Here is a 22,500-nt window from a genome sequence, read left to right on the forward strand (position 1 = left end):
ATACCCTAGGCTAGTTTTTAACAACAGATGGCACTCTAGGCTAGTTTTTAGCACTCTAGGTTAGCTTTTAGCGGGTTAGGCTAGTTATTTTAACAGCATGCTGGCTAGTTCATAGCAGTCTAAGCTAGTTTTTTGCACTCTATGCTAGATTTAACACTCTAGGCTAATTTGTAACAGCAGACAGTGCACTAAGCACATTTTTTAGCACTCTAGGCTAGTTTTTAAAAAGCAGACTGCACTTTTGGCTACTCGTTTAACATTTCAGGCTAGTTTCTACCCCTCTATTCTAGACTTTCATGATCTAGGCTACTTTTTAACAGCAGATGGAACTCTAGGCTAGGTTTCAACACTCTGAGCTAGGTTTTCACAGGAAACAGTGTTCTAGGCCAGTTGTTACCGCTCTAGGCTAGTTTTTAACTGCAGATCGTGCTTTAGGTTAGTTTTGAACACTCTAGGGTAGTTTTTAACACTCAAGATGAGTTTTTAATGCTCTAAACTAGTTTTTAACAGCAGAGGGTGCTCTAGACTAGTTTTTTAGCACTCTAGGCTAGTTTTTAACAGCAGATGGTGCTCTAGGCTAGATATTTACCCTCTAGGCTAGTTTTTAACAGCAGACGGTGCTCTAGGCTACTTTTTAACACTCTAGGCTAGTTTTTAACAGCATACCTCACTTTAGACTAGTTTGTAAAAGTCTATGCTGGTTTTTGCACTGGAAGCTAGATTTTGACACTAGGCTACATTTTCGTGATCTAGGCTAGTTTTTAAAAGCAGACAGCACTCTAGACTTGGTCTTAACACTCTGGGGCAGGTTTTAACAGCAGACATTGCTCTAGGCTAATTTTTAACACTCTAGGGTAGTTTTTTAACAGCAGACTTCAGTTTAGGCTTGTTTGTAACACTATAGGGTAGTTTTTTAACAGCAGACTTCAGACTTCAGTTTAGGCTTGTTTGTAACACTATAGGCTAGTTTTTAGCACTCTAGGCTAGATTTTAACAGCACACAGTAGTCTACACTAGTTTTTAGTGCTGTACCCTAGTTTTAAGCAATCTAGGCTAGTTTTTAAATCAGACAGCAATCTGAATGTCTAAAAAGTATCTTAATTACTTAGGGAATTTAATTACCTCAATATTATTTCATATATATCTACACATATACATACATACATACATACATACATACATACACACATACATACATACATACATACATACACATCTAGATCTTAATGTATAGATAATTTAAATTGCATTGTTTATTAATTAAATTTGAGTTAAATGCCATATTTTAGCATTATTTAAAACTAAATTACAGACTGTGTAAAGTAATATTAAAATATGTCAATATGCCAAATGTAGACTGCAGTAATATCTTGTCTATGTCGGGTAAAGTGTTAATTACAGCAACTAATCACATCCAGCACTGGTTACAGCTGCGACGTCATGTTGAAAGTTAACTGCATTTCGTTGCCTTGTCTGCATTTCGTTGCCTTGTCTGCATTTCGTTGCCTTGTCTGCATTTCGTTGCCTTGTACTTGTACATGTGTGATGACAATAAATTGAATCTAATCTAATCTAAAAAAAAAAAAACATATGCGCGTAATGGAGCTTGACGTACCCACACAGCCCACACCGGACGGGTTCAGTTCGAAATCTGGAGGACAGTTGCACAGGTAGCTGCCGGGCAGATTCACACACACACCGTTGATGCAGTTCACCGGGTCGAAACATTCGTTGATGTCTGGAAAAGAGACGATAAAATTAGCATTCGCTCACTTTCAGCTGAATTGAACCCATGTGAGTGTGTTGAGCAAAAGTAAATAATGTAATGCTCATTGAAAAACATCTCAATTAAATGTAAAATCAATTTATTTTAATCAACAAATGTAAAATTAATGAATTGAAAATAAAACAATTATTAAAATATATTACAATTGTAATTAATTTAATAATAATATTTTTGCTGATATTAATGCATCTGCAAGTGCGTATATATTTGTGTGTGTGTGTGTGTGTGTGTGTGTGTGTGACCTGTGCAGTTTCCTCCGCTGCGGTCCAGCTCATATCCATAATCACACACACAGCGGAACATTCCAGGCAGATTCTGACACGATCCAAACACACAGATGTTCTGGAAGTTACACTCGTCAATGTCTGATGGAGGAGAGAGAGAGAGAGAGAGAGAGAGAGAGTATAAGACAGTGTGTGTGTGTTTTACAGTCCATGTATTGTATGGTGTATGTGAACACTGTGGGTGGTACGCAAGTATAGTATGTGTATATTTGGTGTGTGTGTGCGTGTATATGTTGTGTATGTGTGTGGAATGTGTATAGTGTGTGTTTTACAGTGCATAGGGTATGTGAACAGTATGTATAGTATGTGTGTGTTTGCAGTGTGTGTATATGTGAATGTTAGATGTGTGTTTAACTTTGTGTGTGGAATGTGAATAGTTAGTGTGTGTGTGTGTGTGTGTGTTTTGGTGCATATTGTAGGTATGGATTTTGGTGCGTGTGTTTAGTGTATAGTATAGGTGTGTTTTCGTGGTATGTGTGAGTATAGGTGTGTGTGTGTGTGTGTGTGTGTGTATGTACCTTGGCAGGCTTTGCTGTCCTCTGTCGGAGTGAAGCCCATCTCACACTCGCAGCGGTATCCACCCGGAGCGTTCAGACACTGACCATTCTCACACAGGTTCACATTATCTGCGCACTCGTCCATGTCTACACACACACACACACACGAAGGGCAATCATGAAACTTTCTGAAAACTCCGGCCTCGGTTATGATCTGCCTCTGTTCTCATGTTTGCATTGGCTTGTTTGCAATTTACTTGTTAAATACTTAATTCCCCATGCAGCATAAAAGTGTCATTATCGCTGCCTGTCTGATCTGGTTTTTCTTTTGACTGATCTGGTATTCTCTTGTATGATCTGTTTTATTATTGGTCTGATCTTGTTTTCTGCTGTTTGACCTTTTTTATTGGTCTGATCTGGTTCTCTGCTGGTTTAATCAATTTTTTTTCTGCTGGTCTGATCTCTTTTTTTCTGCTGGTCTGATCTCTTTTTTTCTGCTGGTCTGATCTCTTTTTTTCTGCTGGTCTGATCTCTTTATTTCTGCTGGTCTGATGTCTTTTCTGCTGGTCTGATGCTTTTTTTCTGCTGGTCTGATGCCTTTTTTCTGCTGGTCTGATCTCTTTTTTTCTGCTAGTCTGATGCTTTTTTCTGTTGGTCTGATGCCTTTTTCTGCTGGTCTGATGTTTGTTTTTCTGCTAGTCTGATGCTTTTTTCTGCTGGTCTGATGCTTTTTTCTGCTGGTCTGATCTCTTTTTTTCTGCTAGTCTGATGCTTTTTTCTGCTGGTCTGATGTCTTTTTTCTGCTGGTCTGATGCTTTTTTCTGCTGGTCTGATGCCTTTTTTCTGCTGGTCTGATGTCTTTTTTCTGCTGGTCTGATGTCTGTTTTTCTGTTAGTCTGATGCTTTTTTCTGCTGGTCTGATGTCTTTTTTCTGCTGGTCTGATGTCTTTTTTCTGCTGGTCTGATGTCTGTTTTTCTGTTAGTCTGATGCTTTTTTCTGCTGGTCTGATGTTTGTTTCTCTGCTGGTCTGATCTCTTTTTCTCTGCTGGTCTGCTCAGTTTTTTATGCTAGTCTGATCTGGTTTTCTGGTGTTTGATCTTTTTTATTGGTCTCATCTGGTTCTCTGCTGGTCTGATGCCTTTTTTCTGCTGGTCTGATGTCTGTTTTCTGCTAGTCTGATGCTTTTTCTGCTGGTCTGATGTCTTTTTCTCTGCTGGTCTGATCAGTTTTTTATGCTGGTCTGATCTCCTTTTTTCATTGGTCTGATCTGGTTTTCTGGTGTTTGATCTTTTTTTATTGGTCTCATCTGGTTCTCTGCTGGTCTGATCTGTTTTTTTTTTTTTAGCTTTTTGATCAGATTTTTTTCATTATCGTCCTTAACAGGAGTGCCCTTAACATGGGTCAAAGTCAATTTCATGTGAATGGAGATTTTTTAAAAATGAAAGCGGGGAAAATTTTGTTTATAAAAATACCTGTGTACGTGTGGACATGACCTTAGGCATTGTTAGCCCCTTGGCTGTTATAAATTCACTATAAACCATGGCTAACTGATTTATTATAAAAGTTATAAGCAGTAGTATTAAACTGTGCAGTGTCTGTGTGTGTGTGTGTGTCTGACCGGAGCAGGAGAATCCGTCTCCGTTGAATCCTTCTTTACAGGAGCAGCGGTACGAGCCCGGTGTGTTCAAACACTCAGCGTTCGGGTTACAGTTGTGCTCCTCTGTCAAACACTCGTCAACATCTACAAAAAAACACACACATACGAGCTCAGACAACATCAGGGGAACCACAAGCAAACTAGGAAAAAAATTGATTTGTAACTAGCAATTCTGAATCGATTCTCAAAAGCTCAGAATCTATCCTGTTTTCAAATTAGATGTCGGCGGTGTGGGTGTGTTTGGACAGCTGAAGAAAATCGGGAAATAAATTAGGGCGAGAATCGATTTGGAATTGAATCATGACTCCCAGAATTGAATCAGAGTTGTTAAGATTTTTTTTAACACATTACACACAGACACACACACTCTGTTCACTCCACTCACCGATACACTTGATGCCATCTCCCTCCCAGCCGTCGCGGCACCGGCACTTGAAGCTGCCGGGAGCGTTCACACAGGCAGCGTGCAGATCACAGTTATGAGCCCCGATCTCACACTCATCCACATCTGCACACAGCAACACAAATAAACACTCAAATACACACTTATCACCCAACTGAACTCGTCTGGGGCTAATCTGCTGGCCTAATCTGACTTTTCATTAGTTTGATCTGGTTTTCTGCTGCTCTGATCTGGTTTTATCTGTCTAATCTGTTGTTTTTTCTGCTGGTCTGATTTATTTTTTTTAATCAGATTTTTAATTGATCTGATCTGTTTTTCTGTTGTTCTGATATGTTATTTTCTGCTGGTCTGATCTGTTGTTTTTTTTACATTGGTCTGATCTGGTTTTTATTGGTTTGCTCAGTTATTTTCTGCTGGTCTGATCTGTTGTTTTTTTTACATTGGTCTGATCTGGTTTTTATTGGTTTGCTCAGTTATTTTCTGCTGGTCTGATCTGTTGTTTTTTTTACATTGGTCTGATCTGTTTTTCATTGAGCTGAGCTGGTTTTTATTGGTTTGATCAGTTATTTTCTGCTGGTCTGATCTGTTTTTTTTCACATTGGTCTGATCTGTTTTTTCATTGAGCTGATCTGGTTTTTATTGGTTTGATCAGTTATTTTCTGCTGGTCTGATCTGTTTTTTTTCACATTGGTCTGATCTGTTTTTTCATTGAGCTGATCTGGTTTTTATTGGTTTGATCAGTTATTTTCTGCTGGTCTGATCTGTTTTTTTTACATTGGTCTGATCTGTTTTTCATTGAGCTGATCTGGTTTTTATTGGTTTGATCAGTTATTTTCTGCTGGTCTGATCTGGTTTTTTACATTGGTCTGATCTGTTTTTTCATTGAGCTGATCTGGTTTTTATTGGTTTGATCAGTTATTTTCTGCTGGTCTGATCTGTTTTTTTTTTTACATTGGTCTGAACTGGTTTTTATTGGTTTGATCAGTTATTTTCTGCTGGTCTGATCTGTTTTTTTTTTACATTGGTCTGAACTGGTTTTTATTGGTTTGATCAGTTATTTTCTGCTGGTCTGATCTTTTTTTTTTTACATTGGTCTGATCTGGTTTTTATTGGTTTGATCAGTTATTTTCTGCTGGTCTGATCTGTTTTTTTTACATTGGTCTGATCTGTTTTTCATTGAGCTGATCTGGTTTTTATTGGTTTGATCAGTTATTTTCTGCTGGTCTGATCAGTTTTTTTTTTTTACATTGGTCTGATCTGCTTTTCATTGAGCTGATCTGGTTTTTATTGGTTTGATCAGTTATTTTCTGCTGGTCTGATCTGGTTTTTTACATTGGTCTGATCTGTTTTTTCATTGAGCTGATCTGGTTTTTATTGGTTTGATCAGTTATTTTCTGCTGGTCTGATCTGTTTTTTTTACATTGGTCTGATCTGTTTTTTTATTGAGCTGATCTGGTTTTCTGCTGGCCTGATCTGTTTTTTCATTGGGCTAATCTGGTTTTCTGCTGGTCTAATCTGATTTCATTAGACCATTAGATTTTATTGGTCGGATCTAGCTTTCCATTTGTCTGATGTGATTTTCTGCAGTTTGATCTCTTTTTTTTTTGGTCTGATCTGGTTTTCATGCGTTTGGTCTGGGTTTCCACTGTTTTGATGCATTTCCACTGGTTTACTCTGGTTTTCTGGTGGTTCGATCTGGTTATTCATTGGTCTGATCTATTTTTCTGTTGTTTTTTTGCTGGTCTGATCTGTTTTTTAGTTGGTCTGATCTGGTTCATAATTGATCTAATCTGAGTTTCTGCTGGTCTGATCTGGTTTCTGTATTGGTCTAATCTGTTTTTATTTATTTGCTGTTTGAACTGGTTTATCTTTGGTCTGATATAGTTTTTCTGGTGTTTCATCTCTTTTTCTGCTGTTTGATCTTGGTTTTCCACTGGTTTGCTCTGGTTTTCCAGCTGTCTGTTTTCTGCTATTTGGTCTGGTTTTCCCCTGGTTTAGCTGTTTCTCATTGGTCTCATCCAGTTTTCCGCTGATATTTTCTGGTCTTCAATCTGGTTTTCAGCTGTTTGATCTAGATTTCCATTGGCTTAAATGTGTTTTCACTGGTTTCGTCTGTATTCAACTGGTTCTGATCAGTTTTTTCTGATGTTTGATCTTGTTTTGATCTTGTTTTGTGCTAATCTGATCTGTTTTTGGGGTTGGTCTGATCTGGTTTATCACTGTATAATCTGGATGTTTTTGATGTGTGATGATAAATGCTCATGTGTTGTACCTGTACATCCAGTTGAGCCCTTTTTGACAAAATATCCAAGCTGACAGTGACAGATGAAGGATCCTTTAGTGTTTTCACAGTCGCCATGCAGGCAGATATTAGGGTTAAGGTCACATTCATTGACGTCTGTATGAATAAATGACAGAAAATTTCATGTAAATAAACTGAAGTGAAAGTGAAAGTATAATATATTAACATAATAACTATAATATAATGCAAATATGACTTTGCAAATAAACAGGAAATATTGGAAATTACGATCAAAATTAATTCACTAAATATGTATAAACATGTAAAATAATTCTATAAAAATGGATATGTGCAATCAGAGAAAGAAAAACAAGAATTATTTAAAAATATATTCAACAAACAAATCCGATAAATTCAAAAGAAAATATAAATAAATCAAACTCCGGTAGTGTGTGTGTGTGTGTCTCACCGATGCATGTCCTCATGTCCATAGAGGCCATGAAACCATCATAGCACAGACAGCGGTATTCTCCGGGGATGTTTGTGCACTGGCCGCCGTCGCAGATATCTGGTGTGTCTTCACACTCGTCGATGTCTGCAAAGAGACACAAGTTTCATTCGGAGAGGTCAGTTTGTGTGTGTGTATGTAAAATGTGTGTGTGTTTGAGAGTTTGTGTTACCAGCGCAGGTTCTGAGGTCAGGCATGAGCGCGTATCCTTCACTGCAGCTGCATTCGTAGCTTCCCTCAGAGTTTGTGCAGTGTGTATCGCAGCCGCCGTTCATGATGGTGCACTCGTCGATATCTGGGGGCGTCAAGAGATACAAATTTACTCATTTATATATAGACAATTTATATATAGACAAGTGAGAATAAAATAAGCACTTCAAATCAACAGAGTTGCTGTATATTAATGCTATGACAAGTCTAAGCTACTTTTTATATATTTATTTAGATTGCTTCCTGAGGAGTGTGCCATACGGGTGGTTTGTCAAGCCCACTCACCTATGTGGAGCACACTCAGCATCGCACAATGTTTTTAAGAAATTTGAGGAACTTATAGGAAAGTGTGTGGTACATATGCAGAGGCAAAGAGTGAATGAGTCTACTACAGGTGGTTTGTCAAACCCACTCATCTGCATAGAGCACACACAGTATCGCACAATGTTTTTAAGAAGTATAAAGTGTTTATAAGAAGGCGTGTGGTGCTTATGAAGAGGAAAAGAGTGTCACCTACAGGTGGTTTGTCAAGCCCACTCATCTAAGTGGAGCACACTCAGTATCACACAATGCTTTTAAAGAAACATAGTGTGCTTATAAGAAAGTGTGTGATGCATATGAAGAGGAAAAGAGTTTGTTTCCTACAGGTGGTTTGTCAAGCCCACTCACCTGTATAGAGCACACTCAGAATCGCACAATGCTCACAAAGGAATATGGTATGCTTATAAGAAGGTGTCTGCTGCATATGAAAAGGAAAAGAGGGTGTCACCTACAGGTGGTTTGTCAAGCCTACTCACCTATGTGAAACACTCAGATTTGCATGATATTTTTCAGAAACATGGAGTGTTGAGAGTGTCTGGTGCATATGGAGCACATTTTGGAAAATATGGAGATTTATATGTTATCTAAAAGCTGAAAATATAAGCTTTCTATTGATGTGTGATAGTTTGTTAGGACAATATTTGGCCGAGATGAAACTATTCGAGGGTGCAAAAAAATCTAAATATTGAGTAAAGTTGTTTCTGTGAGGGTTGTTAGTGGGGTAGAGCTATGGTTTGGTCACAGACAGTATAATTAACCTGATTAGAAAAACAAAGGAAGTCTACATAGTGAAACAAACATCTGTGTAGTGTGTGTGTGTGTGTGTGTCTGCTCACCCACACAGCCCTGTCTGTCGGGCGTCACCTGGTATCCCGTGTCACATGAGCACTGGTACGTGCCCACCATGTTCACACACTGACCATGTTTACACAGATTGTCACTCAGCTGACACTCGTTCACATCTAACAGAGAGAAATCAGTCAAAAATATGGACAACATTTCAAAAATGTCAAAAAATTATTACCTGACAAATGTCTTCAGTTTTGGTAGACTAAAACTAGATGATTCTGACTAAAATAAGACAAAACTGCTCAGACTTTAAGTCGACTAAAACCTGAGTAGACTTAAAATAGTATGAACGGGACTAAAACTTATAAAAACTAAATTGTCAGCTTCACACAAAGACTAAAACCCAAATTAAAACAGGCACACTATACTGTACCTTCACAAGCAGAGGCCTCAGTACTGAGCTGGTGTCCTGGAGGACAGTCGCACTCGTAGCTGCCCTCAGTGTTCAGACATGTCCCTCCTCGACACAGCAGCGGGTCACGCTCACACTCGTCGATGTCTAAAACACACCGGCACAAACTCATGATGAGGTGACCGGCACAAACTCATGGTAAAACACCACTGCTCTGACACTCACCCATGCAGTTCTTCATCATCATAAAGCCGCTCTCGTAGCCGTCGAAACACTCGCACTCGAAGCTGCCCGGTGTGTTCACACACACACCATGACCACACAGGTCCGGAGAAATCGTACACTCGTCGATATCTGCAGGAATCATGGGAAAAATGTCAGAGATATTTTTTGTATTTCGTATCTTTCTCTCAAATTTACTAAAATAATTTATATAACAGTATGCAAGTATAATATCGGTTTTCTGTCAATTATTTAAATCGGATATATATCCTATTGAAAAATAATTTTATATATATATATATATATATATATATATATATATATATATATATATATATATATATATATATATATATATATATATATATACCGAGATAAATATATCAATAAAAAAATATTGTTACTGTATAACGGTGTATAATGTAATGTAAAATATCAGTCAGTATAAAATATCCACCAATTATTTGAAATGTAAAGAAATATCGGTCACACTTTACAATGAGGTTCATTAGTTAATGTTAATCAATGCATTTACTAACATGAACAATGAACAAAACATTTACTACAGTATTTGTTCATGTTAGTTAACGTTAGTTAATGAAAATACTGTTGTTCATTGTTAGTTCAAGTTAACTCACGGTGCATTAACTAGTGTTAACAAGCATGGACTTAGATGTTAATAATGCATTAGTAAATGTTCAATTATGATTAATAAATGCTGCACAAGTGTTGTTCATGTTAGTAAATGCATTAACTAATAAACCTTTATTGTTAAGTGTTATCGAATTATTATTAGTTGAATCTAAGGTTGTCATGTAAGTTTGACATGTTTTAACAGTAGATTCATAAACGTTTCCATAAAATCGGCATCAAATACTGATGTTTTCATATTTGTCAGTAAATTAGGTTGACAATGGAAGCCAAAAATATTAGCAGACCGTTTTTAAACATTGGTAACATTTCAGATGTCCAATATCGGCCAATATCGGTTAATAACAGATTCTTTTACATGTATAAAAATATAAAATTAATGATAATTGAATGTAAGTTACAGAACTTAAAAGCACTAAAATGTTTACATTTCTAATGTCAGCAAAAATATCGGTATTAAACATGATTTTCTCAAGATTATTGATATTAAAAACAAGATTATCGGTTGAAGAGCTGAGTTTTGTGTGTGTTTGCAGGTGAGATGTGGACCTGTGCAGTTCCTCTCCTCCATCGTCAGGGCAAAACCACTGTTACAGCGACACTTGAAGCTGCCGATGGTGTTTCGACACGTGCCGTGAGTGCAGAGCCCTCTAAACACCTTACACTCATTCACATCTGTGGACAGAAACACATTACACATTCACAAAGTCATCTGATATTACACTGTGGAATTTTTATTTTAACGAAACGTATACGTTTGTCAATAATATTTGTATTTTTGAATTCGTTCAACTATTCTTTACCTTTGTAGAAGGGTCTCCCAGTCAGGATGTCTCCGCGATTGGCGATTCCAGGTCCTCGAGGGCAGATAGTCTTGAATTCGTTAGTGTTTGGTTTGGGACAGGCCTCACAGTCAACACCCCACGCTGCACCCACTGTACAACAGCACATATCCACACGATAGCGGCCCGGCAGAGGCTCCACACATTCGTCCTCATCCCACTTCATATAACACTGCTCACTACGAACGTCTGCACAACACACAAACACACATTATATATGATTTAATATAAACTTTTAAAAAAATGTAAATGTACTATTATTATATATCTTGATTTATAATGTTAACGATAACATCAATATCTGATATTAATGTATTTCAAATTATCAGTATATTAAGGTGATGCTGGAAGTGGATATTAAAAGCTGAAAATATTAGCAAACTTTTTAAACAGGGTTCAAATCAGTCTAATATCGGTTATCGAAAACTTATTTTAAAATGACTAAAATATTAAAATGTTATGTTTTTATAAATGTTCATGTTTTTGAATGCTAAAAATGTTTGTTTATAATGTCAGCCATAATATCGGTATCAGTTGCGAATATTGGTTTGAAAAAAACATATTCATATTAAATTAAATGATTTAATATTCTGTCTGTAGACGATAAATAATTGAAAATAATAGCTAATGTTAGCAAACTTTTAAAATAGAGTTTGTATATGTACAATATCAATCTAATCTCGGTGATCATATAATTTTTATAAAATGAATAAAATTTTAACATTTGCTTTTATAAGATATTTCAGAATTTTAAAGGATAGTAAAAATTCTAATGTTTGTAATCTGAGCCATAATATCGGTATCAGTTGTTATTATCGGTTTTGAAAAAACATATTTATATTAAATAAAATTATGCATTATGCTGTGTGTAGCCAATAAATCACTGAACTCTGGAAATATTAACAGACTTTTTAAACTGGATTTTCAAATTTACAATACCAGTCTAATATCGGTTATCGGCAAATTTTATTAAATAACTAAACTATTAAACTTCATCTTTTCAGAATATGTTACAGAACATTTCAGGTTTTTAAAGGATAAAAATGGTAATGTTTAAAATCTGAGCCATAATATCGGTATCGGTTGCTAATATCGGTTTTGAAAAAAACATATTTATATTAAATAAAATGATGCATTATGCTGTGTGTAACCAATAAATCATTGAGCTCTGAAAATATTAACAGACTTTTTAAAATGGATTTACAGGACTGATATCGGTTATCAGCAAATTTTATGAAAAAACTAAACTATTAAAATTCCTGTTTTCAAAATATGTAACAGAACAGGTTTTTTAAGGATAAATTTAACGATGTAAATGTTTAAAATTTGAGCCATAATATCGGTATCGGTTGCTAATATCGGTTTTGAAAAAAACATTCATATTAAATAAAATGATGCATTATGCTGTCTGTAGACAATGAATCATTGAAACCTGAAAATATTATCTGTAGACAAGCAATATCGGTTATCGGTTTTTTTTTTTTTTTTCATAAAATGACTAAAATATTAAAATCTATGTTTTTATAAGATGTTTCAGATCATTTCAGGTTTTTAAAGGATAAAAATGTAAATGTTTACAATCTTAGCTATAATGGTATTAGTAGATAATAAAAAAACATACATTACGCTGTCTGTAGCCAATAAATCACCTAAATCTGTAAATAATTAGAGAGAGGAAAGTTAAAAAATACATACCAACACATGTTCGTCCGGCTCCGTCCAGTGTAAGTCCCTCAGGACACTCGCATCTGAAGGAGCCCTGTGTGTTCACACAGCGGCCGTTTGTACAGACCCCCGGAAACACCTCACACTCATTGATATCTGAAGATACAACACAAACAATCTGCGTCATCATGCAAGAAAACACAGCAAGTGAAAGAAAAATGCAGCAAAGGATTGTGGGTAGAGCCTACCTTCACATACAAGTCCCTTCATGCGACCAAACCCTTTAGAACAGGCTGGATCTGTAAAAATATAGATCAAAATACTGAATGTGTTAGTCTGTTTCCTCAATAGTGCAGGCAAAATGACTTTAAGTCCTTAAATTTGAATTTAAATAATAATGGAAATATTTCAGTTGTGTTTAAAAGAGGATAATAATAATAATACTGATGCTATGTGAAATTATATAATTATTAGTATTTATTTATAATTAAAAGCTTTTGCTGCAGACCATAAAATGTTAAAAGTGAATAAAATAATAATAAATAGGAAAAATATAAATAAATATATTTGACCAAACGGATCAGTTATCAAATTAAAACAAAGACAAATTTGATAGCATTTTATAAATGAGGGCTATTGTGTATATTAGCATTGTACGATAGACTTAAATGGCAAAAATAATAATAACTATGACAATAAATATTATTATTAATTGATGTGTTTGTATTTATATACAGGTCAGACATTTGGTATCCGCATCAAATAAAAAAAAATATGTTGAATATTATTAATAAGAATTTTAGAACTTAGAACTAATAAATAATATAAATATCTAAAATAAGCCATTTTTTTGTATTTTATTATTGTTTAAATAAAAAAGTACTTGTAAACAGGCCATTATTGTTTATTTAAATGCTGATTAGCCACTACAAACATAGTTATATTTTTATTCTTTTTATATAGTTATATTTCTATCATTTTAATATATATATTTTTTACTTTATACCCAAGCATTTTGAAGGAAATTTCTTAATATTCATTAAATATTCAAATTATTCAAGTCAAAATATTTTAGATGACAATTAATGAGTAATTTGGGGCCAAACCGTGATCCATATATAGAATCCTGAAATATGTCATAACATTAATCTTATTATATTTATTTATATATATATATTTATTTATTTATATATATATATATATATTTATATATATATATATAAATAAATAAATATATATATATATATATATATATATATATATATATATATATATATTTATATATATATATATATATATATATATATATATTTATATATATATATATATTTATTTATTTATTTATATATATATATATATATTTATATATATATATATATATATATATATATATATATATATATATATATTTATATATATATATATATATATATATATATATATATATATATATATATATATATTTATTTATTTATTTATATATATATATATATATATATATATATATATATATTTATTTATTTATTTATATATATATATATATATATATATATATATATATATATATATATAAATAAATAAATAAATAAATATATATATATATATATATATATATATATATATATATATATATATATATATATATATATATATATATATATATAGCTGACAAGTTTTGTCGTGTAAAGCTCATGAACTGACCGATTTCACAGCGTTCACACGGGCTTCCCCAGGCGGCCCCGAGCGTGGAGCAGCACTCAGACTTCAGCGTGGCCCCATTTATATTCACCTCGCAGCGGCCGTCCTGGATGTTCAGCCAGCAGGTCCCCTTCATGCTGTCTGCATGGAGCAAAGATGTCAAACGCAATCCACAAAAGTGTGTGACAATGACAAATGAACATTGTGACATTTTGCTGTGGCTCCCCTGCGGAGAGTCAGTGCGTTTCTGCAGATATATAAAAGCCAGCTCTGGTATCGCTGCGGCTATTCATCCTAAAAGCACAAACGCGCGACCTATTGCCTTCATACTCCATTAATTTCAATCAAATAACATTCGGCTTCAGACAAAGATGAAAAACATGCCTGGCTGGAAATGAATAGAAGTGGCGTCAGGAAAATAAACATTGACATGCATATCACTGTTTGCATCGTAGCTTTTTCAATGATTCCATACACAGCTATGGAAAAATTTAAGAGACCGCTTGAAAATTTGATTTAAAGGGGTCCTATTATGCCCCTTTTTACAAGATGTAAAACAAGTCTCTGATGTCCCTAGAGTGTGTACGTGACGTTTCAGCTCAAAATACCACACAGATAATGTTTCATAACTCTCTAAAACTGCCCCTTTTAATCTTCGATCCAAACTATGTGGTTTTGGTGACTGTCGCTTTATATGTAAATGAGATGGTGTTTTTTTTCAGAAGAGGGCAGGGCTACAAATGCCTGTGTGTCAGCATAGTGGCAGATTCAAAACTCTAATGGTGGATGGCTGCTTCTCACTTAGGTTGTTTATTGAGGGAGAGATGGTCACGAATGGGCGGAGCTTTCCCACTCTGATGACAAGCACAACGGGAGATGTCAATCAAAGTGTTTCTGCGGACTGTTTTATCAAGTGTGATTTAAAAAATATATAATTAAACATTTTTACTATTAGCAGCTGGTTATATTCACACACTGCTGACATACAACTGTGTTTAAACACCGTATAAAATGATTTTTGCATAATAGGACCCCTTTAATGGATTTATTGGGCATGGGTTTAAGTAAAATAGTAATACTAGTTTATTCTGCGGAGGTTTGCTTACATTTCTTCCAGATTTCAAGTACAAAGTTTGTCATTTACAGCAGTTTTCTTGTATTTTTCAGAAAATTACAATTGATTAGAAGGTCAGATCTTTTCCTTTTGTTTTATTGAACTTAAAACGCTCTTGTTGTGTTAACTGAAAGTCTGAAAACATTGCATCTTTTTGTTATTTTATGCAAATAAATGATCTAAATGACAACGTTTTAGTTTCAAATTTGGAAGATATGTGATCAGTAGTTTACAGAATGAAAGAAAAGTTCTGTTTTACTAAAACACATAATTATAAATGGTAAAATTGAGTAAACTACGAATTTTACTGTAGTCTCAATGTTTCTTTTTTAACTGTACATACTGATATTTGTGAAAGACACCAGTTAAAACCTGTATGTATCAGTAGTAACCATAGCCAAAATACGCATTTAAAGTGAACCAAATGTCACAAATAATTCATAATTTACCAGCCGATAATCTATACATTTTTAAGCAATAAAAAGATCATCTAAGAAATATTGCGAAACCGATATGCCACCGATATATTGTCCATTACTATTTAATATTGCAAGTGTGCAACAAAATAAGAGGCAAAAACTTTAACATAATCTTGCAAATACCTTTTAGTTTGCTTAATTAGTGGTTGCAATTATTTTCAAAATGAATTTTCAAAATCAGCCACTACAGATTGGTCTTACCATAAACACTTTTCTTATCGCACAACTGCATTCTATTTAGCCTAAAAAACTGTTTGTACTTGCCTACGCAGACGGTGTTGGTGGAGTCCAGCTTGCTGCCGTGCGAACATTCGCAGTTGAAGGAACCGGCTATATTGCGGCAAATGCCATTGATGCAAGGGTTGGAGTCACACTCGTTGATGTCTAAACAAGAGGATCACAGGTAAGAATGAAATTCACAAAACTATTAATTTACGGAAAAAAAAAATGGAAACCTTCGCAAGTCTCAGAGTCGGCCTTGAAGGAGAATCCTTTGGGGCAGGAACAGGTGTAGCTTCCAGGTGTATTTCTACACATGCCATTGTCACACAGCAAGCGGTTCACCAAACACTCATTAATGTCTGAAAGATACGCAAAAATTATGCATTATGCTGTCTGTAGCCAATAAAATATTGAACGCTGAAAATATTAACAAACCTTTTAAACAGGGTTTTCAAATGTACAATATCAGTCTAATATATCGACAAATCTTATTAAATAAATCTATTGAAATTCGTGTTTATAGAATGTTTCTGAACATTTCAGGTGTTTAAAGAATGAAAATGTGAATGTTTATAATCTGAGCCATAATATCGGTATCTGTTGCTAATATCGGTTTTGAAAAAACATATTCGTATAAAATAATGCATTATGCTGACTATAGACAATAAATCACTGAAACATGTAAATATTAAACGTTTTCACAATGTACAATATCGGTTATCGGTAAATTTTATTAAATGACAAAACTATTCAAATTCGTGTTTTGAGAATGTTTCAGAATATTTCAGGTTTTTAAAGGATAAAAATGTAAATGTTTATAATCTGAGCCATAATATCGGTATCTGTTGCTAATATCGGTTTTGAAAAACCATATTCATATTAAATAAAGTGATGCATTATGCTGTCTGTAGCCAATAAATCATTGAACACTGAAAATATTAAACTTTTTAAACAGGCTTTTCATGTGTATAATATCGATCTAATATCGGTTATCGGCAAATTTTATTAAATGACTAATAAAATTTGTGTTTTTAGAATATCTTTCTGTACATTTAAGCTTTTTAAAGGATAAAAATGTAAATGTTTATAATCTGAGCTATAATATCGGTATCTTGTTGCTAATATCATATTTGTATGAAATAAAATGATGCATTATGCTGTCTGTAGCTAATAAATAATTGAAACCTGAAAATAATAACTCTAGATGTGCAATATCAGTTTGATATCGGTTATCGGCTAACTTTCTTCATTCATTCATTTTCTTGACGGCTTAGTCCGTTTATTAATCTGGGGTCGCCACAGCAGAATGAACCGCCAATTTATCCAGCATTTGTTTTACGCAGCAGATGCCCTTCCAGCCGCAACCCATCTCTGGGAAACATCCACACACTCAATCACACTCATACACTACGGACAATTTAGCCTACCCAATTCACCTGTACCGCATGTCTTTGGACTGTGGGGGAAACCGGAGCACCCGGAGGAAACCCACGCAAATGCAGGGAGAACATGCAAACTCCACACAGACCCAGCCGAGGCTCGAACCAGCGACCTTCTTGCTGTGAGGCGACAGCACTACCTACTGCACCACTGTGTCGACCGCTACTTTTCTTAAAATGACTGAAATATATGTTTTTATAAGATGTTTCAGAACATTTCAGGTTTTAAAGGACAAAAAATTGTTTGTTTATAATCTTAGCCATAATATTGGTATCGGTTGTTTATATTAGTTTTAAAAAAACACATTCGAATGGAATAAAATGATGCATTATGCCATCTGAATCCAATAAATATGCAAAGATACGCAAAAATTTTAAGTTAACAATAGAAATTAAACACCGATAGTAGCGCAAATCAAATAATAATGCAACTTACCCACGCAGTTCTTCCCACTAGCATCAGACTCATAGCCAATATTACAGATGCAACGGTAGCTCCCACGCAAATTCTCGCAAATCCCATTTTGACATATGTCTGGATCCAAAGCGCATTCATTTATGTCTACGAAGAAAGGAAAAACGTTAGCATTTAGCATTTACAGATGGTGAAGAGAGCGATAACGAAAAACTTACCTCGTCCATCTGTGGTGATCCCACGTCCGCTACTGCATACAGCCTGAAACTCGGCTGAACAAGCAAACTATATTAGCTAACATGCTAATATACTAATGCATGTAGAAAGGTGTGTTGTTGTGGTTTACCAGAGTTAAGCGCTGGGCAGGGTTGGCAGGGCTCTCCAAAGCCGTGTTCAGGGTTGGCACAGCAGCATTCGGACTTTGTGACTGCGCCAGGGAAAGGTCGCGAACATACACCCATTTTTATTGCGCCATAGCAGGTGGTACGCATGTGGGTGTCCACGCAGACGCGTCCGTCTACATCGATGGCTAGACCTGGAGGACACTCACAGCGGAAAGAGCCTTCCGTGTTCACGCAGCGGCCGTTCATACAGATGCCCGAGGTGTGGCATTCATCGATGTCTGTTGAAGAAATTAGCATAAAATGTTAGAGAACATCACGTCAATAAATAGCACAACAGTTGGTTTGTTGTTTAAATTTGACATCAAACATGCACCATAGATGCGCAAATATACCTGAATCCAAACACGATTTTAAGAGTTATTATGTGAGAAACAATTTTTATGTTAAAGTTTGTAAACCGAGATTAAATTTTTGCAATTTAGCCTCGTTTAATAGCACAATTTCTGTTTTGCGAATAAGAAAATTTGGGGAAAAAAATATTTATTAGTTTCTAACCAAGAATAAATGAGATTTTAAGAGTTATGCTTAAGGAATTTTCGAGAATAACTTGAATGTTGGTCATTAAAGATGTGGGACATACTGGCCGAAACATGCTAACACAAATTAGCGATTTGACATCAGATTTTTCCCATGTAAACTGCAGACTTTGAATATAACACAGAAGTTACTAAACTACTTTTGCGACATCTTTGCAGGATTTTAAATAGGAGTTATTAAATTGGAAAGTTTTTTAAAAGAATAACAGCTTGAACTTTGGTCACTTAAGACAAATAGTTAGAAAATTCTTACGTTAGATTTGATGTCAAATTTGCATAATTGAGCAAGCCGAAATGACATTTTAGCAATTTGGCATCTGTTCATCACACCAAACTTGTTTTGTGAACGCAAAAAAAAACATTTTATTTAGTTTTTTGTTTTTAAATTGAGATTACAAATCGAGATTTTAAGAGTTATGCTTAACGAATTTAGAGAACTTTGGTCATTAAAGACATGAGACATACACTGGCAAAAACACGCTAGCACAAATTAGATTTTAGCGATTTGACATCAGTTTTTTCCATGCAAACTGAACAATTCGACTAAAGTGCAGAAGTTACTAAACTACTTTTGCAACACTTTTGTGGGGAATTTGTTTGTGTTATTTATTGGAACTTGACAGACATGAGTGTTAGTTAATGTTTTTGGGGTTTTAATAATCTCACCAGTACAGTAGCGTCCATTGGGCGCCAACGCAAACCCAGGCTTGCAGATACACTTGAAGCTGCCATCTTCATTTATGCACATCCCATTGAGGCACATGTTGGTTGTGGTGCATTCATCATGATCTGGGGGACCAGAAAAATGTTACATGCCTCTCAATGTTAACGGAAATACACTAAAATACAGTGGTAAATATTCTTTTTAGCATGTAAACTTGATATAATCAACAAAATTAATAACCAAAATCATTTAGGTCGACTTTCTGACATCCTTACTAGTCAAAGAAATTCATAAAGCTTCCATTCAACCAAATAATCAGCATTAAAAGAGGTGAATTATCTATATTTAAGTGAAAGTATTAAAAGATATACAGTGGCTAGAATTATAAGAACACTTGCTATATTTAAGGAAAATTTGGTCATTTTTGTTGGCCTTTATAATACTTATTAAATGAGCGGAATATCCAGAAAATCCTCATTATGCTCTATAAACCACAGATTAGAGCCATAATAAGAATATTTAGGTCGTTTTCCATATTAATAGCAATCCCTTTTTTCCACTGCCAATGTCACACAATCACGTTCCTTCATAGAAGAAGCCAAATTACTTGGCACCTTCCAAAGGAATTAACATTAATATTAAAGATCTCAGGAAATATATAGATGCTCTGCCAGAGTGATCATTTAAAAAGGTGGACAAACCAAATATTAAAGAGCAGGTTATGTGGGTTTTCAAGAAATATCTCATTTGCAGTTGTTAACGTGGCTGTCTTTCAATGTAAACAGGCTGCAAAGTTGTTTATCCAAAAAGAGCATGATAAATAAAGATAATGCGTCTCAAAAGAAGGAGTCGACTCTGAATCGCCTTATGGAATCGTTACATATTCAAATCTTTTACCTGCTGCCGCTCTACATAAATTTGCATTTGCATAACACCCAGCTATTTGCGAATTACAAACACTCAAAAAAGACTTGGCCAGCTGACCAATCAGAGCAGAGCTGGATCATGTGTCATAACAGAAAGAGTCGACTCTGAATCGCCTTAACAAATAGTTATATTTTTGAATCATGTACCTGCTGCCGATCTACATCAACATGATTAAAGTGACTTATTTGCATAATCCCCGCCTATCTGCGACATACAAACCAACAGATAGACCAATCAAAAAAGACTTGGCCAGCTGACCAATCAGAGCAGAGCTGGATTATGTGTCTCAACAGAAAGAGTCGACTCTGAATCGCCTTAACGAATCGTTATATAATCAAATATTTTACCTGCTGCCGCTCTATATAAATTTGCATTTGCATAACACCCAGCTATTTGCGAATTACAAACACTCAAAAAAGACTTGGCCAGCTGACCAATCAGAGCAGAGCTGGATTATGTGTCTTAACAGAAAGAGTCGACTCTGAATCGCCTTAACGAGTCGTTATATTTTCGAATCATGTACCTGCTGCCAATCTACATCAACATGATTAAAGTGACTTATTTGCATAATGCCCGTCTATCTGCGACATACCAACCAACAGATAGACCAATCAAAAAAGACTTGGCCAGCTGACCAATCAGAGCAGAGCTGGATTATGTGTCTCAACAGAAAGAGTCGACTCTGAATCGCCTTAACGAGTCGTTATATATTCAAATCTTTTACCTGCTGCCGCTCTACATAAATTTGCATTTGCATAATCCCCAGCTATTTGCGAATTACAAACACTCAAAAAAGACTTGGCCAGCTGACCAATCAGAGCAGAGCTGGATTATGTGTCATAACAGAAAGAGTCGACTCTGAATCACCTTAACGAGTCATTATATTTTCGAATCATGTACCTGCTGCCGATCGACGTCAACATTATTAAAGTGACTCATTTGCATAATCCCCGCCTATCTGCGACATACGAACCAACAGATAGACCAATCAAAAAAGACTTGGCCAGCTGACCAATCAGAGCAGAGCTGGATTATGTGTCTCAACAGAAAGAGTCGACTCTGAATCTTCTTAACTAATCATTATATTTTTGAATCATGTACCCGCTGCCAATCGATGGCAACATTATTAAAGTGACTCATTTGCATAATCCCCACATATCCGTGACTTAGTAGCACTCAGATAGACTAATCAAAAAAAGGCTTCGTCAGCTGACCAATCAGAGCAGAGCTGGATTATGTGTTTTAAAGAAAGAGTCGACTCTAAATCACTTCAACGAAATCGTTATATTTTGAAATAATTTACCTGCCGCCGACAGACATCAGTATGTTTAAAGTGACTCATTTGTATAATCTCCACCTATCCACGACTTGCGAACACCGAGACGAATCAAAACAGACCTGGCCAGCTGTCCAATCAGAGCAGAGCTTGCTTATGGCAGGGTGTGGGGCTTACACACCTGGCGCACTGAATTAATTCTAATTAAACGAATCAAAATGAATGCAAATGTCTAACAACATTAAATATAAAATTAGCATATTTTCTGACTTTAGATGCGTTTAAACATGTTGTAGAATACTCCAGCACAATATCAAACATGCAACCCATTTGCTTAATCCCCACCAATCTGTGACTTTCACTCAAATAAACCAACCAAAACAGACTTGGCCAGCTGACCAATCAGAGCAGAACTAGATTATGGAAGTCTTAAACACTTTATAATTATTTTTTTGGGGGGTTTCCACCTTTATTGATAGGAGAGTGGAGATTAGAGACAGGAAAGTGTGGGGAGCAGAGATAGGGGAAGGATCGGCAAAGGACCTCGAGCCAGGAATCGAACTCAGGTTGCCACGAGCACCTCGGTGCTATGTGTCGACGCACTAACCTCTAGGCTATTGGCGCCGACGGGTCTTACACACTTTAAGCACTGAATTGATTCAAACAAAACGAATCAAAATGATTGCAAATTGATTGTTATATTAAATTAGCATACTTTCTGACTTTAAATGCGTTTAAATCTGTTATAAGAGAATTAAAAGGCAATTAAATTAGTAGGACTCGCATCATGTGATATTTGTCGTTAGTCATTTTCGTGAACATGATCAAGTTTTGGA

General features: G+C 35.2%; 1 protein-coding gene across 1 annotated transcript in view; it reads right to left on the reverse strand.

Annotated features, from left to right (window-relative positions):
• Positions 1-22,500, reverse strand: part of fbn2b (fibrillin 2b) — a 131,500-nt gene that overhangs the window by 27,451 nt on the left and 81,549 nt on the right. The window contains exons 15-36 of the mRNA XM_056448347.1: positions 19,464-19,586; positions 18,204-18,479; positions 18,076-18,129; positions 17,879-18,004; positions 16,237-16,362; positions 16,046-16,165; positions 14,192-14,329; positions 12,739-12,789; positions 12,521-12,646; positions 10,787-11,014; positions 10,533-10,658; positions 9,336-9,464; positions 9,132-9,257; positions 8,746-8,871; positions 7,551-7,673; positions 7,340-7,465; positions 6,901-7,026; positions 4,611-4,733; positions 4,187-4,309; positions 2,589-2,714; positions 2,029-2,151; positions 1,616-1,738 (exon numbers count right to left, since the gene is read on the reverse strand). Of these exons, the coding sequence (XP_056304322.1) occupies positions 1,616-1,738; positions 2,029-2,151; positions 2,589-2,714; positions 4,187-4,309; positions 4,611-4,733; positions 6,901-7,026; positions 7,340-7,465; positions 7,551-7,673; positions 8,746-8,871; positions 9,132-9,257; positions 9,336-9,464; positions 10,533-10,658; positions 10,787-11,014; positions 12,521-12,646; positions 12,739-12,789; positions 14,192-14,329; positions 16,046-16,165; positions 16,237-16,362; positions 17,879-18,004; positions 18,076-18,129; positions 18,204-18,479; positions 19,464-19,586 (2,868 nt within the window). The remainder of the gene's footprint in view (positions 1-1,615; positions 1,739-2,028; positions 2,152-2,588; positions 2,715-4,186; positions 4,310-4,610; positions 4,734-6,900; positions 7,027-7,339; positions 7,466-7,550; positions 7,674-8,745; positions 8,872-9,131; positions 9,258-9,335; positions 9,465-10,532; positions 10,659-10,786; positions 11,015-12,520; positions 12,647-12,738; positions 12,790-14,191; positions 14,330-16,045; positions 16,166-16,236; positions 16,363-17,878; positions 18,005-18,075; positions 18,130-18,203; positions 18,480-19,463; positions 19,587-22,500) is intronic.

Source organism: Danio aesculapii, chromosome 22 (genome assembly GCF_903798145.1).
Source record: "Danio aesculapii chromosome 22, fDanAes4.1, whole genome shotgun sequence".
Lineage (NCBI taxonomy): Eukaryota > Metazoa > Chordata > Actinopteri > Cypriniformes > Danionidae > Danio > Danio aesculapii.